The 17113-nt window shown below is 37.4% G+C and overlaps 1 protein-coding gene across 4 annotated transcripts in view; it reads left to right on the top strand.

Moving 5' to 3' along the window:
• The first annotated feature begins 4287 nt into the window (after positions 1-4287).
• LOC307121960 (phosphatidylinositol-binding clathrin assembly protein) overlaps positions 4288-17113 on the top strand; it is an 80055-nt gene continuing 67229 nt past the window's right edge. For 3 of the 4 annotated variants that reach the window (XM_079809748.1, XM_079809749.1, XM_079809751.1), the window contains exon 1: positions 4302-5632. In XM_079809748.1, the coding sequence (XP_079665874.1) occupies positions 5503-5632 (130 nt within the window). In that variant the 5' untranslated portion in view covers positions 4302-5502. Of the gene's footprint in view, positions 5633-17113 lie in introns of all 4 variants that reach the window. The other variant, XM_079809750.1, reaches the window with a different exon arrangement.

Consider the following 17113-nt stretch of genomic DNA (forward strand, 5'->3'; position numbering starts at 1 on the left):
TCTGTGGATCTATTCTATTATATAGCCTAGTAGAAGTGTTTCAGTGGATTTCAGGTTGGACTGAATGAATAGAAAAAGGCACAAAACCTGTAAAAACAAACATCAAAATTAAAACATAAACATAATGTCTTCATATACAAGCCCTAAATGAATACAAGGAATACATGTGTGTTATGCAATACAATGTAGCCTACAAAAGAAGATGGCCTTTTTAAAATGTTTTAATAGGCGAATTCGATTTTTTTAATGACACATGACTGGGCTGGTAGACATTTTTGTAAGTGCAATTTTTGAAAATATACACTAAACAACACAATGTTCATCAATTAGATAATACTGTGTGCAATATACACTGTAAAAAAAATCCCCGTAAAATTTACGGTAAAAAAACGGCAGCTGTGGTTGCCAGGACTTTACCGTAAAAATACGGCAGTAACGTTTTAGGTTTTTAGGGACAGCACCATATAATTTAAAGGTTTATAATGTAATAATTATGGTTAAAAAATGTTTTATTTTGCAGTTCAAAACCGTATCATTTAAAGGTTTATATTGTAATGATTATGTTTACACTGTAAACAATTTAAGGTAAAAAAAACACATTTCATTAACTGAAATAATGTTAAATTACCAACCTATTGAAATACTAATATCTGTTATGTACCTTTGATATATACGGACAACCACCAATCACAGTGGTGATGATAATCACGTAATGAATCAAAGCTCATCACAAGCAGCTTTTAAGAGGACAATATAGATATAGTAATATATAATATATAGAAGGTGCTCAGTGTCATTCACACAAACACTAAACACCATCATGGTAAAACACATGAAATGTAAAAAATGCAATAAACATTAATTTAACAACATCAGATATAACATAAAACCCTAATGTACATAGAAAAAACAAAGAAGAAACATAGTTATTGCAATGAAAATACATCAAATGCGAAGTGTCACGCATGTCAATTTACAGGTTTTCACTGTAAATTACACAATGACTTGTTCTTTTTCACTTCCAAAAACTGTCAATTTAATGGTATTTTATTGTAAAATTAAATGAAATGTAAGGTTAGATCTATTACAGTTATTCACCGTATAAGGAAACTTTCTGTTAACCAATTAACTGTTTTTCATCGTAGCATTTTTACAGTAAAATACAGTTAAAATCACAATACATTTTTACAGTGTAGAATATGGTAGACCTATACAAAAACAGAGATTAGTTCAAATAGTTTAAATATTGCTAATAAACCATGACGATATGATTTTCTAATAAATGAATTGCTAAATAAAACTAACAGCTTGACTCTTTTCAATTCACCAGCGCAGAACTCTGAACTACCTGCAGTAATGGACAGTGACATGCTCACCAAATTTGCATACCAGCCTGGGCCATCGTACCTGAGTCTGATCCTGTTGGTACTGACCGTGGGACTGTCTGGCAGTGTTTACCTCTGCGTGCTGCGGTACATTTGCACCGGCTGCTGCCAGCCTGTAGTTGTTGGACCTGAAGATGAGAGCATGTCAGGAGTTGTGTGATAGCAGCTTTTGTTTAAATGTCTGTCTGTCTCCATGACTGTGGAGGTTAGCTTGTATGCAACAACAAATCATTCTTTTTTTTCATTTATGTAACAGAGTTGAAGGCTCATCTTTAGGACATCAGAATGTTATTGTAAGGTAGAATTTAATAGATTTATTGTGCCGTTCCTTCACTTTAGATAAAAGCATCTGCTAAATAATTACCAAATTCACAGTTCCAAAGCCTGACAGTATGTTGGCAGTAAAAGCATCTATAGGGACTCAGACATGTGACTATGAATGATGCAAGTGTTTACTGAATGAGAGGGAGGGGTAAACCATTTAAGCAGGTTTTAGATGCTCTGTCAATCAAGAGAAATCCTTCTCACAAATCCTCTGTTTGCGTTGATATGGCAGTCTGCAGTACCCTGTATACTTTCAATGAATGTAAAGAGCTTTTTAAAAAAACAAACAAAAAAAAAAAACAAGGACAAACAAATATGAAACCATTTATGTGAAAAATTAAAATGTTTTAATTTCTTGGTCCACAGAATTTATGTAATTTTCTTTAGTAATCTTTAAAGTGATTCAGATTTTTTTTTTTTTTTGGTGAATAAAGTGATCCATAAAGTGATGAGGTGCAACTTTCTATTACATTTATTGGCAGAATCTGAACTATAACGTGTTATTTACATGTCAACATCTCCTGTTTAATTAAGTAGGATCCTCCCTGGGGAAATGATCAGTTGCCAAGGGCTACTGCTGGATCTAGTTGCCATGGAAATAATTGCATCTGCTTACCTCTAGATGGAGCTGTCACATCAGATATTAATTTTGCATAACCGCAAGACGGCCTATTCAAAAAAATTGCTGGATTAGATCTTATTTTATTTAATCACTTACATGTTGTGCATGTTCCAGTGTAAACACATTAATGTTAATTGCAAATGCATTGTTTTTGTGCACTTGAATACCACAACGTCAATAGTTATTTTTTTGTAATTTTATAGTAATTATGTATTCATATAATTTTGTCAGTGATGTAAAAACGTACACAAATGTTTCGTCTTTGTTAACCATGAACTCAGAGCTAGCTCTGAAGTCTAGTCAGAGTGTCATCAGTTTTAATACTATATATAGCCAAATGTGACTAATGAGCTATTTATACATAATAAAAAGTTTTTCTCAAAACAATACATGTTCTCATGCTCCTCCCAAATGTAGTCAAGGTTTGACACTATTGTGGTTTTGCTCTTTAAACCACTTCCTCACAGAGAAAGGTGTGTTAAATGTTGTACTTCCCCTCAGAAACATCCTTTTGCTTATAGGCTACCCCATGTTTGACTGATGCTGCATGGGTTTTAATAATGCTTTAGAGGTCACAAGTCATCGTTTTTGTTTAACTGCTATTCATTTGTTCACTATATAATTCACATTCTAGTATTTATAAATCTAATAAAATAAAAAAGGTTCAAGCAAAATGCACTAAATGTTTTTTTTTTTTAACCAATGTATCTTAACTGGCCATATTATGACACTTGTGGACTATATAGAGTGTATTTTATTTATAAAATACATATATATATATATATATATATATATATATATATATATATATATATATATATATATATATATATATATATATATATATATATATATATATATATATATATATACATATATATAGGTCTATATACTAATATATATAGGCCTATAGCCTATTATACAGTATATACAACAGTATACCAAAATACATGGTCTCGCTCCTCTGAAGTAGGCAAACAATGTGCTTTGCTCCATTTGATGGGTGTCATAATATGGTGAAAAGCACAAGACATTCATGTCAGTCATTTACACGTGAATAAACAAGGGCAAAGAGAGATTGCTTTGAGAGCTTTGTTGTGCTTCTGATGTTGTTTTCAGAAAGATAAAAATAGGTTAAATGACAGGGTCATAAGCTTTTCTGTGAGACATTTTGAACATATTGTTGAGCATAAACTTAAAAAGATCAGAATGCAAGAATGTTTACAGGTCCTTGCAATAGGCCTACTAATAGAATATAATAAAACATAGCTAATTAACATATTTATGCGGTTATAACACCTAGGCCTATATTATTAATTTTGAATAGATTTTGTACCCAAAAATGTACAAATATTTGACAGAGGCACACACGATAGCCTCACTGTTGGACAACGAGTAGCTACCTAGCTCGGCGACTTTTCTGATTTGTTTGATTCTTATTTCCAAATACTTGGAATGCAAACAAGAACCTTCCACAAAACATTCAACTTAAATTGTATTACTTTAAATGACTACATAAAATATATCCCATGAAAACATAAAATGTGTTTTATTTTATGAAAAGCCATGTCATTTAACACTATTGATTCCCAAGCTAGATTTATGAGTCCCTAACGGCTGTCAACTGGAAATGCCAAATGAAATGAGATACAAAAAGTGGATAGTTTTAAAAGTAAAATGTATAGAATAAAAAAAAAACATATACAAAGTTACAAGCTGATTATATATATTATATAATGCAATGTATTATTCGTTATATTTATTCAAATATTTTTCAAAAGCAATCTCCAGGGGTATTTCATTTATGGAACAACTGTCAAAAATGAATCACAACAAGAGTTTAAGTTCAAAGTGGCAACGCTATTTCCCACGAACGAGTGAAGGCCACTTGCTCCCGCCCAATCAAACTCCAGCTCTGCGTTCACCTGATCACAGCGAAGCCATTTTGTCCTGAACGGCTCCGCCAGCGCATTCTTCACCAAACCGGAATAACATAGAGCTGACAGTTCGAACCACAGCCACAGAGACAGCGGCAGACTGGGGGGTTATAGCTAAACCACCCCTCAATCAGTCCCGAACAACTCGACGTCTCTCGGTCTCACCACGGACGGAACCGTGTCGTATACGCGGACTAAAGGGAGACTTTAAGCGGGACGGAAGGGCAGAGAACCAGGCATCCGGTTAGACGCGCTGGCTCACCGGGCTGGAGTCCAACTTGAGCCGGACACTTTTAGCTGTCTTCGTCGGGATGCACGCTAGACTTCTTTTAAACTACATTTACTATTCTTTTTGAAGATTATGTGTTATATGGGAATAGTTTAGGCTCGCGCAGAATTGGTTTTTGTTAGTAGTTGTCTAATACAAGAAAGCTGGAGCAGTAATTCAAGCTCAGATGTGATTTATCTACTCAGCTGGCTGGGCAGATAGTTTAGGTTGTCGATTAGATAAATCGCCTAAATAGATTGGTTACATAATACTTTTGTTTTGTTACCTGTATAGTTACATTTCTGAGTTAATCCACCTTTCTTACCGCCTCTTTGCCAAGTCACTCATAGGGTTTGGTTTGTATGCATATTTCTCGCAAGAAAACCTGCTTGATTTCTTGACTGGTTAAGTCTTGTTGCCAGTGTAATAGCAGGTTTATAAAGGCAAGGAAAACCACAGAACAGTTTTGCTTATCTGATCTCAATATAGTCTGCTAGTGCTTCTTATATCCAGTTTGTTTTCTTAGGGTCTTTATTGGTGAGGCTCTAGCTGGCTGACAGGTGATATTTTCTGCCTGAATCCTCTGAGCTGGCCTGACCGATAGCTATGACATTTTCCAACAGTTGTTTTGTATCTTCAGAAGTCAATAATACCATTATCTGTTCTTGGTGCCATTGCTGTATGAGTAATATTAGCTAACAAAAGTTCAGATCACCCTCCCAAATTAGTTACAGCATATCTAGTTGTGACATTTTTACTAGTTAGGTCAACTTTTCCTTCCTTTTTTTACTGCAAGTGTATGAATTAGTGCCAGTTGACTTGGTGGCTGATTCAAACGTGTATCGAGTCAGTGTATTTTTGTAAAATTGTCAACTCCTATACTAGACCGTAGTGAGAATACACACGTCTGCAGTGAGACCAGGTCAAGTTTAGTGTTCATTTTTCGTATCTCAAAGCTGAATAAAAATGTCAGGACAGTCCATCACGGATCGCATCGCTGCGGCCCAGCACAGCATGACTGGATCAGCCATCAGCAAAGCCGTCTGCAAGGCCACAACGCATGAAGTCAGTGGACCCAAAAAGAAACACCTCGATTGTGAGTATGCCAAAAAAAAAATCCTTGTATTTGTACTTGCACAGTCTCTTTGCAGGTATTCTTGGGTGCTTTTTAAAATCTCAAAGTGTTACTGCATCCCTGGCATGCAGTTCCACTAGCCTTGCACATCCTCAGCTGTCTGGACACCAGTGATGAATTGGAACATGCTCGTGATGGGAATGCTGATCTGTCTTTGGACGTGGTCAGTTCAAGGAGCTGATGCCATTGTAACGTGGCAGTGTACATTTTATTTTTCTATAATGATGAACGTGTTATTGCTGCAGTGCGGTTATGTCATCATACAATCAGCTTCAATTTATTAATATCTGCTTCATAATAAGCAGCCGCTTCTGCTTGAATCAGTGAATGTAGCTGTCAGGGTTTCCAATGCATCGCGTTTGAAGTCATGTGTTGTTGTGCGTAATGTCTTCACGTCTTGTGTGATCCCTCTTTAACAGTCATCGTTGAGACGGTGTGGGAGCGATGAAGGTCAATACAAGTGTGTGTGCAGTGAAGCATTGAGCCATTGATTCTTTTGACAAAAGCAGAGTTAATGCAGAATGCAGCATGTCAGTTTCATTCTCGCATGGACAGCGTCTAAAGAGATTATGAAACAGAGAGCTGCTGAAGTATTTGTACGACTTGTATCTGACATTCTGAACGCAGCAAAATGCATCTAGGTGCAAAATGCTCTTCATCAAGGGATTTGTTATCAGACCTTTATCTGTGATTCCCTGATGGAATGAGGGAGGCTGGCTGCTTCGGCACTTGTCGTGTTGTAAAACCACAGACTAACTTGCAGCCGTGAAAACGATAAAGCCTGATTGGTTTGTTTTGTGTTTGTGTCTTTGATTCATCAGTGTTTGCAGAACACAGCTTCATGTTTAGTCTGGATTTGTTTCCTGTGTCAGCCACCTGTTATGTGGCCTAGTATGGTAGACTGTGCCGAGCTGCCAGCATCATTGCTTCTGTTTTAATCTTGCATACACTGCATAACAAAATATTTTTCGTAACTGTAACTCAACGCAGAATTACTAAAGGTCAATTGCTTACTTCCTCTTTTTTTGTTCAAAGCAGAGAAGTATATCCAGAAACGTTTCCACATGACTTGTTTAAACCGGTTCTTAGAGTTGGGGAATTTCAGAAGCCTGTTGTTTTTCTGTTGTGTCATAAAACACATAACGTCATAATTATATATTTGGATGCATTAATATTATATTGGCATATTGGTTATTGGCTGATAGATTATCTTTTAAATGTATTGATATTGGTTGATATTGGAAATTTAGGCTAATTGTGACAGTTAAGTTCACCACTTTTTGCATTTAGATTACTTTTGCCATCATCTAACGCTCAATTAAAATTACTCTTTTAAAACACAATTGAATATCACTGTTAAAGCTACACTAAGTATTTTTTTGCTGCTAGGGTCGCTAACCTCTTCATAACAATAACAAAGGTGTAGATTGATGACGCAGTAAATGAGCGTGGAATCACTGAACTTGTCGTCATACCGATGGATCTTATAATGTTTAAATATGAGTGAATGCATTCATGTTTTTTTAACATGACTGGTATGAAGCAGGGCGCGATAACTAATAAGAGACAGATATCAATACCCCACGCGAGTTCCGGCGGATATAAAGAAATGAGGACATTTCATTCTACCGAACTACCCGCAAGTGCTGAATTACTACTCAAACAGGTCAGTTTATTTGATGAATTAAAATTGTTAGGAAACGCGATGCTGTTTCCAAGTCTACACTAAACTAAACTGCATTTGAGGGTGTTGAAAGTTATAATGTTATCCTGTGTAGGCCTGTCACGATGATACATTTTGCTGGACGATAAATTGGCCAAGAAATTATTGCGATAAATGATAATATTGTCGTTCTGAGACCATTTTCATCTAAAATAATGATAATGGCATAATAATGCAGGTACACCTTTTCAAAGATCAATAAACTTTTATTTCTAAAGACTATTTAACACTGAAAACGGAAAACATTTTAAATATCCGCAATAAATGAACAAAACAACCAAAAACAATAAAAGCAATTGGCTCTCAGTCTGTTAACCCAAAACAATAAATAAAATGGATGAAAACTGCAATGGATGATTGTGTTTTAGGTGCATATTAGGGGTGGCACGGTTCACAAAACCCACGGTTTGTATCACGGTTTTCGGTTCTGTACGGTTCTTGTTGTTTTTCTTTTAATCGTTAACACTCCAGAAATTTACTTCAGCATATGATATTTAGCTTAATTATCCACAATTTAGGATACAGTATTAAAAAAATGATTATATCATGTAATCATGCACAATCTGAATTTGACTTGACTTTAAGCACATTATTGGAGCCATCTCACAGGAAAGCTTGGTGAGATTTTTCATACAGCAAGAGAGAAGACATTGATGACATGCTTTTCATTTATTGGGTAAAAAAAGGAGAATATGTATTGCTATCTCTACAGGAATGTATGTGCCTTTTTAGCACACAAAGATTAAGCTGAAGAATTAACTTGCATTTATCAAATTGCCAACTTCAGTGTAGCTTTAAGCCTTGTTTAAACTCGACGCGTCTGCACGAGCGCAAGGGTGCACGCGGCAAAAATGGCGTCAACGCTGAGCGGGCAGTAGTGTGCGGGAGACCATTTCGCTTGGCGGTGTGCACGTCAAATTTTTAAACTTTGCGCGCGGCTCCGCAACCGAAGAAGCATACAGTATAAACACCTCCCCAAACGGACGAGGCGCGCGCAGTCACAGACAGAGAGCCAGAGAGAAGGAAAGAAAGCAAACAAGCTTGCAAATGGAAATTATCGTGACCGGAAAAATTATCAAGCTCACTTTTTTATTTACTATCGCGACAGGCCTAAATCTGTGTTAGTTTGCTGGCTGGATGAGAATAGCAGTAAGTCACATCATACTGATGATATTCTAACATTTCATCATATATAACATTGTTTAGTTTTATGTACATTTGCTTACATGTCTAGTAAAGCACATGCAAGGACGGTATCTCTGTCAAGTTGAAGTTTGTTGAGAAGCTCTGGCCATCTTGAAAACGCCACGTTGATACTGGTCTTCATTTGATTTCTCATTTTGATCCAAAGTCTACTTGCCATGGTCCACAATGTTTGAACGAAACTACAACAGCGCTAGACATTACGCTGTTGTCACCGTCTGTTGCCATGGTTTCTATGGCAGTAAAAGTGGAAACCGAGGGTAACGCGGATATGACGCCATTGACAGACGAGTAGTTCCTAGCCATATAGGTGTAGAAAATCGCAACTTTTAATTTTCAGTTGGTCTTAGCACACGATGTAACTGTAGAAGAGACAAGTTTTAAATAGGAAAAATATTGAAAGTGTCTTTGGTCATTTTTTGAAAGAGATGCTAATGGACTGATCAGAATCAATGATGTATGCTAAGCTATGCTACAAGTGCTACTGCCAGATACAAAGATCGCCTGAATGGATTCAAAAACGGTAAAACTCAACTATTTAACTCTGGAGTGTTCCTTTAAGTATAATGAGGTTGGGTTCCTATTCAACTGTCCATCCTATCAAAAACTGCTAGGCTATAAGATAATTGTATTTTATAGTTTAAACATATGCAAACACGAATGAGAACCGTTTCGAGGGGGATGCCAGGTGTGCGAAAAACCCCTCCCCGTATATTCGAATCCCAAATTCGAAAATTGAATACCAAACCATCGAACGAATATTCCAATATTCTGGTCCAGCCCTAGTATCAACCATTTATTGGTTATTATTAACCATAACTTTAAAAGCTAAGTGTTGTGTATCAGCCAGAATTTTTATATTACTGCATCCGTATTATTTATCTTAGCTGTCTCCCAGAAAAATCTTAGTGCTTATTCATTGCTTTTTCATTCTGGCCAAAGCAGTCTGTGAGATTGGAAATCTAGATATCTGACAAAGAAGTTCATCTGACTTTTTCTTTTTTCTCTCACTTTTGTAGATTCCATTTTTTATTATTTAGTTTTGTCCAGTTTGCAAACTTTGCATTCACTTTCCTGTTCTGTGCAAACAGCAGTGAGATTTGTACTGAGTCAACAAACAGATTTTGCACTCTGACCTCTTCGGAAGCCGTGAGTGAGACACTGGCTTTTGGTAGAACTTAAGCTTATTGTACTGAACTGGGATCTATGCTTAGTTTTACATTCTAACCAATAAGCTAACTGGGGAGTTGTTCCCAGATTGGTACAAAAATGACACTGCTACAAGGCTCAGTTTCAGATTTCTCATTTTCCATTTTCCATTGACCATTTACAGGTCCTCTTGAGGGACATTGCACACAAAAATAACAAATGATGGCTTAAATTAACAGATCAAATCTGATTGATTTGTTTTAATGCAATTTTGGGGTGTCAGATTGCACTGGATTGTATCAGTCAACTGGTAAACAAACAATGTTGTTTTTACACATTACTAAGCTGCTATAATATGTGTTTCTAAAGGAAGACCTAATAGCTATTTTTGCAAGCTTTGTATCATATTTTATTTTTTTTTAAGTTTCATTTATTTCTGAATAAATCATGCTGAAAAAAAAAAAATGTTTTAGCAAATGCCAGATAGCCTTTCCTGTGGTGGGTGGACTTTGATCAAAATAAGGTACAGTTTCCAACTAGTCGAGCTGTTTTCGTTTTTTGGATTCAATCTAAACATAGGCATGTCCTATATAATATAAATATAATCATTTATAGAGATGCCGATTATTCAGAATGATATCTGCTGATACCAATAGTTTGATTTTCTTAAGAAAAAAATCTCTCCCAATTAATGCTGTAAACTATAACCCTCTCATTTGGTACATTGCTATAATATTAGAGGTTAAAGGGGTGGTAAAACACATTGTTTTGAAGGCTTGATTGTGTTTGTGGGGTGCACTGTAACATGTGTTAATGCTTCGTTTTTAAAAAAAAATCATTATTTTTCATATATTTGACATTTATTCTACACTGCTCTGTCCCTCCTTGTAAAACGGTCTGATGCTTTCCGGGTTGTATGAAGCCAGTCCCTCAAAAATACGCAATGGGCTGAGATTGGTTAGCTGGCCCAGTGTGTTGTGATTCGCTAACCGCAGTGTATGTTTGTCGGAAACGTCACGCCCCTTACCTTACGGTAGACTGTGCTTTGGTCAGTATTAGAAACGATGGCGTCAATAAAACCACACCAATCTGAGCCCGAATCAGACCCAGAACATTTTAGTGAAGATGATCGAGCAGAACCTGTTCAGTCCTAATGAGTAAAGACTGCGGATCTATAGTGATCGCTACTGAATGGCACTGTTACTTTTGTATTTTTAGAACGATTATAGCCAAATATCTGTCGCAAGAACTAACCCAAAACACTAAACACTGGCTTTACTAAAGTAGCCAAATCACACACAGAACCATGTTTAGCATGCCTGTAGATAAACAATACATAAAAGCTCTAATCAAAGAATCATTTACACTAATGCCAAGTTCGCTGTTGAGATTTTAACGTTAGTGTTTGTAATGATAGGTGTTCGTCGGATAACGTTAAGTATGAATAAGCATTTAACAGACTGGTTTGCAGAACAGCGTTGTCATCTGTTTACTTCCTTGCTACAACCTATTACAGGAAAACACATCGATGAAAAATAAATCAGACTTACAGGTTGTGGCCCGTAAACAGCTTCTGTTTGTAAATCCAGCTTTCAGGTCAAGCCGTTGTGCATATCCTGCATTGAACTCGCGAACATTGTGAAAGTTTTCCTCCGTGAAATGTGCTGCGGGAGGGAGCCCCGCGCGTGTTGTGCATTCACACACTGGCAGTGTTTGTCTTATGCAGCTGACGTTGTGCAAATCCGGTGTTGAACTCGCGAACATTGTGAAAGTTTTCCTCCGTGAAATGTGCTGCGGGAGGGAGCCCCGCGCGCGTCGTGCATTCACACACTGGCTGTCTTATGCAGCTGACGTTGTGCAAATCCGGTGTTGAACTCGCGAACATTGTGAAAGTTTTCCTCCGTGAAAAACTGCTGGGGGAGGGAGCCCCGCGCGCGTCGTGCATTCCCATTCACACACTGGCAGTGTTTGTCTTATGCAGCTGACGTTGTGCAAATCCGGTGTTGAACTCGCGAACATTGTGAAAGTTTCCCTCCGTGAGATGTGCTGCGGGAGCCCCGCAAGTGCCTGTTCCCTTCTGTCTCAAACACACGTGCATATAACATGCTGTATGTTAAACGCTCTGCAACGCACCCCTGTCCCTATGAAGGCTGAACAAAGCAAGTACCCCAGACCTGCAATCCGGATGAATATAACAGCGTTTCCTCGGCATCGCGGCAACAACACTCCAGCCTAACTATACCTCAACAGCGCCGCGATACAAAATGGCCTCACCCCCCCCTATTTAATATTCTCGGAGGAGGGGTTTATGTAAATATTGAGCCTGGTGATGTCACCAACCCTGGAGGAATGTGTGTAGTCACCTACTGGCCGTTTGCTGTAGTTCTTAGAAACTGATTTCTTTAAAAGCAAATATCTCCCTTTGCTTTAAACTTTGAACGTTGTAACTTTGCAGATGTTGTTTATGCTAAAGCAGCAACATTACACGCTAGCTTAAGTTAGAATAGTGAAATCGTGGTTTACCACCCCTTTAACAAACTATTATTTAAACCGCTATCTATTTTCAGATATAATAATTACACTCAAATAAAAATGTTTGTATACAACTCAAATGCTTGTATACAAAGCTTTGAATATTGTTTGAATTTTGTGATAAAATGGACAGAATTTGAAAGCTGAGGCTTTGTTTCTCTCTGTGATTATTGGATGGGAGGTGCGCTATAAAAAATGGTTGGAGTAAGTAAAAATTGTGGACCTACCAACCCTGGCTTGTACTGAGGGTCAAATACAGCCTGCTTTAAAGGATTAATTCACTTCAAAATGAAAATGTCCTGATATTTTACTCACCCCCATCTCATCCAAGGTGTTCGTGTCTTTCTTTCTTCAGTCGAAAAGAAAATTACGTTTTTTGAGGAAAACATTTCAGGATCATCAGAAACATTTCATCAGACTTCAATGGCAACCAAAATGTTGAAGGTCCAAATCAATGCAGTTTCAAAGCTTTGAAGGGCTTCAGAGACTGCACGATCCCAGCCGAGGAATAGAGTCTTATCTTGCGAAACGGTCGGTCATTAAAAAAAAAAAAAGTATATACTTTTTAACCTAAATTGCTCATCTTGCGCTGCTCTGCGGCTCTCCACGGATTGCGTAATCAAGCCAGAAAGGTCACGCTAAATGTAGGTGGAAGTACCGCCCTAAGCGAACATGCAAGGACTAATACAAACACTCTTTACCAAAAAACACCCCATCTTCAACTTCAAAATCTTCCGATATCGTTGTTTTACCTTTTTTTTGCTAAATGACGTTTGTATTAGTCTTTGCATGTGCGTTTTGAAAACACTTCTGCCTACGTATAGCGTGACCTTTCCGACGTGATTACGTAATCACTGGTGTGCCACAGAACAGCGTAAGATGAGCAATTTCGGTTAAAAAGTAAATACATTTATTGAATTTTTTTTAAATGACCTATCGTTTCGCTATATAAGACCCTATTCCTCGTCTGGGATAATGCAGATCCTCTGAAGCCCTTTAAAACTGCATTGATTTGGAGCTTCAACATTTTGGTTGCCATTGAAGTATATGATGTGGAGAAAATTCTGGGAATGTTTTCCTCAAAAAACTTAAAGAAAGAAAGATATGAACATCTTGGATGAGATGGGGGTGAGTAAAATATCAGGACATTTTCATTTTGAAGTGAACTAATCCTTTTACACTGCTGTTTAAAAAAAACTTTTAATGCGTTGTCGCATTAAGTTCGACAACCCTACATTCAAAACGAGTCATTTTCTTCACACACACAGTATGAGTGGCAGTCTGACATGTTTTTCTGCCCCCTTTTGATTGACAGGATATAATCAGCCCTGATCATTGGTTCTTGCAAATCATCGGTTCTGGCCCTGTTTTTAAACAATCGTCCAATGGCTGATAGTGAAAAAAATTACTTTTATCAAACCTGTATTTTTAACTGTAAAGTTGTTTTAAATCATATTTTTTTACAGTCATTTTAAGGTTTAGGATTAGGGATGGGCGATATGGACTTAAAACTATATCACAATATTTCTGGTATTTATTGCAATAACGATATCAATGACGATAAAAAAATATAGTACTCTTTTTGGCTACAAGTGATCGCTTCACACATTCTTGAGAGCCTCAGGAACACAAACATTTGTGTAAAGTAAAACATACCCGTTAAGGCTGCCCAATATATCGAAATTATCGAAATATTGCAAATGTACATATCGCAATATGCATATCGCAAGGGCACGCAATATCTGAATGATTTTAATAGGCTACTTCAACATTGTGAAAAGTGTACGTTTTAGGTCGACGCATATAGGAAAGAATAGACTGGGCACAAGACTTATGTGACTTGCTTGACGTTAAAAAGAGTTATTAAACGCAATAACTTGCGAAAAACAACTCCTTGCAGTCTCGCGCTGTCTAACACACACACCGAAATGTGCGCACAAGCCGTTCTTTTTTCGTGTCTTGTTACACACTCGAACTGTCAAATACACATGCAGTGTCAAAATGGCTGTCTTGATGAGTATTCATGTAAACACAGTCGGTTATGCTTTAAGTGAGAGATATCAGTTGGGGAAAGAAATAGATTTTACACACTTAAAGCAATATCGTATCGCATTATTTAACAAGGATATCGCATATCGCATTTTTCTTCAATATCGCACAGCCCTAATACCCGTCATCAAATAGGCTCCTATAATACGCCAATTACAGAAAATAATGAAAAAGAAACCCCGGTAAAATCCAAACACCAGCTCTTGCAGAAATGGAAAAGTTGCAGATATTCTTTCTTCTGTAAAAGTACAGATCATGTTTAAATAGTGCAACTGTACTGAAAAACATCACACAATAATACATTTAAATCACTTACAAGTTTGAAATGCAAACCGATTCTGTATTTATTCAAACTCTCATGCTGTAAACAGTGGCAAAAATAGTGCAAACAGCAAAAGTAAAACTCCAACCATGTTTTCAGGTTACAAAATTACAAGAAATTGCAAGTAATTGGAACTAAAACTTGGTAACCATGTATGAATGAAAACATTTGTCATTTTAACTGAACTTGGTCATTCATTGTTTCCATAAAAAAACCTAACAATAAGACTGATAAGATAATACTCTTACTATGAATTCTACTACTAATAAAAATAAACCGCACTAAGGATTGATGCGCTGTTGGGTTCATGAATATTAATCACGGTGCCAGCTGAAATCAAAACAGGGACCGTAATAGGTGAGCGCCAGCCAATGAGATTGCCGTTTGCGCATTAGTTTATGCTTGTTCATAAAGGCTGAATAATTCCAAATTAACATATTTTCGGAAAAATACAAAAAAATACATTCAGGAAAATACAACAAAGATTGCCGTTTACATGTAGCACGTCAATTCTGCGTGGTATGTAAGTCTTTCTCTTTCTGTCCTCTCTTTCTCTCTCTCTTCTCTCTCTCTCTCAGTGTGTGAGAAACACAGAGCTCTCTCAGCAAAGAGACAGCGAGTCGGGCACCTAACTAGTGTTTACTGTGCGTCAAATACACAATGCATTTATTGAAGTGAACTGAAATACCGCACTTTATGGACTGCTTGACAGAGAGCGAAAACTCTCAGGCACTCAGTAAGAGTGAAAATATATCTGTGTACCAGTTCATTGTAGAGGTAGCTCCTCTTTTAGCGATAAACTCCGCCTCAGCTTCACGTCCGCCTTTCGCCATAGTTGTTTTTGCTCTGTGGATGGATTGCAAACAGAAAAACGTCATCAGCTAGGCTTATCGTTATTATCGCGGGAAGACTCATTCTTATCGTGGGTAAAATTTTTACCGGTATATCGCAAACAATCACTATTTAGGATATTACCATACACATTCCTACCCTGACCATATAGTATTCAGTTTATTTATGCAGGTCTTAAAAAGCACTAAATTTGATTCTGAGACCATGCTTAATATTGATTTATTGACTAGTCATTCAGTTAACCCAACAGACTAATTGATTTTGAATGTGTGTGGTTTTGCACATGCCTAAAGCAGGCTTTACACCATAGTCAATAATCGTGAGACTATCCAAGCAGCAGTCTGAATCTGGAGTGAGTCCAGGGTTAAAGGTGAAGTGCTGCTGATTTTGAACCAGGCAGCTGAAATGATGCTGTGCTGCGAAGACAAAACAGCCATTCTCAAACATGTCTTGGGAAATACCACCCAGCCTTTCAGAATACAGATTACCCTTCAGGATGCTTTGTCCACTGTTTACAGCAATCAGCTCCGCAAGAGCAAACTGCTCCACAGATAAGTAGCGTTTACTTATGAACTCATTGTAATTTTGTGGAGGATGGATGTTGTATTACTTGAGAAGCAAGCAAGGAGAAGTATGCTGGAGCTATGGCACTTTGACTGATAAAAGAGGATGTCTTTGCAGTACAGATTCAGTAATGTCATTTTTTTTTTTAGGAAGAGAAGCAGTTGATCAATGTTTGTTGAGCTTCATTCAGTGTGAGGACACAACTGCACCACTTTAAGAGAGCTTACACATGCTGCATGACACATTGCTTCTGTTCCCTTCACGCTCATAGTGCTGATGTGGCCTATTTATAGCTGCTGAGGGCCTTTGGCTCTGTTTGATAGCTTGTTTTGTACCTTATAAGAGCCCTTGGCTCCTCTGCAAAACCTGGGACTTTATTTATGACACATCTCAGAGGAGAGAATTCTCAGAGCTGTTTTTTTTTTTCTCTCATGCCCAAATGTGCAAAACTACATATTTTCACATTCGGATACATAACTAACCTTTTATTGCACAAAACCAGACTGTCCAGGGCTCCAGAATGAGACCAAATGGTTGTATTTTGCAACCTTTTTTCCTGCTGGTGCACCACATTGGCCAACTGATAAGAGCTGCCATTTCTGTTGCATATTAGAAACATCAAACGGCAAATTAAATGAAAGCACAACAAAACATTGCTACTTGTTTGAGCTGTGCGGACCGGCAGCTCAGAGCAATAATAGACAGCGCAGCGTGAGCTCAGAACAGGTTTACTCGCGGCCGATCTTGAGCATGCGACACCATTACTACACAGCGCTGGAAGATCCAGTGAGAAAGCGTTTGAATTCGCCACAGTATTAATAACATTGCTGCAAGATATAGTGAAAAGCATTCAAATTCAGCACCGCATTCTCTGTTATAAACCATATCTGAACAAACGGGTAAAGTGGAAACCAGGAGAATTGTGCCATAAACAAACAAGTTATAGAAGCCTTTATAGAAGGTATTGTGGCAGAAATAGTCCTGTTTTTTTAAATTTCAAGTGCTTCACACTTTTTCCAGTACTTCAAAGCTCTAAATATTATTCATT

Source organism: Gobio gobio, assembly GCF_949357685.1.
Source record: "Gobio gobio genome assembly, chromosome: 2".
Classification (NCBI taxonomy): Eukaryota; Metazoa; Chordata; class Actinopteri; order Cypriniformes; family Gobionidae; genus Gobio; species Gobio gobio.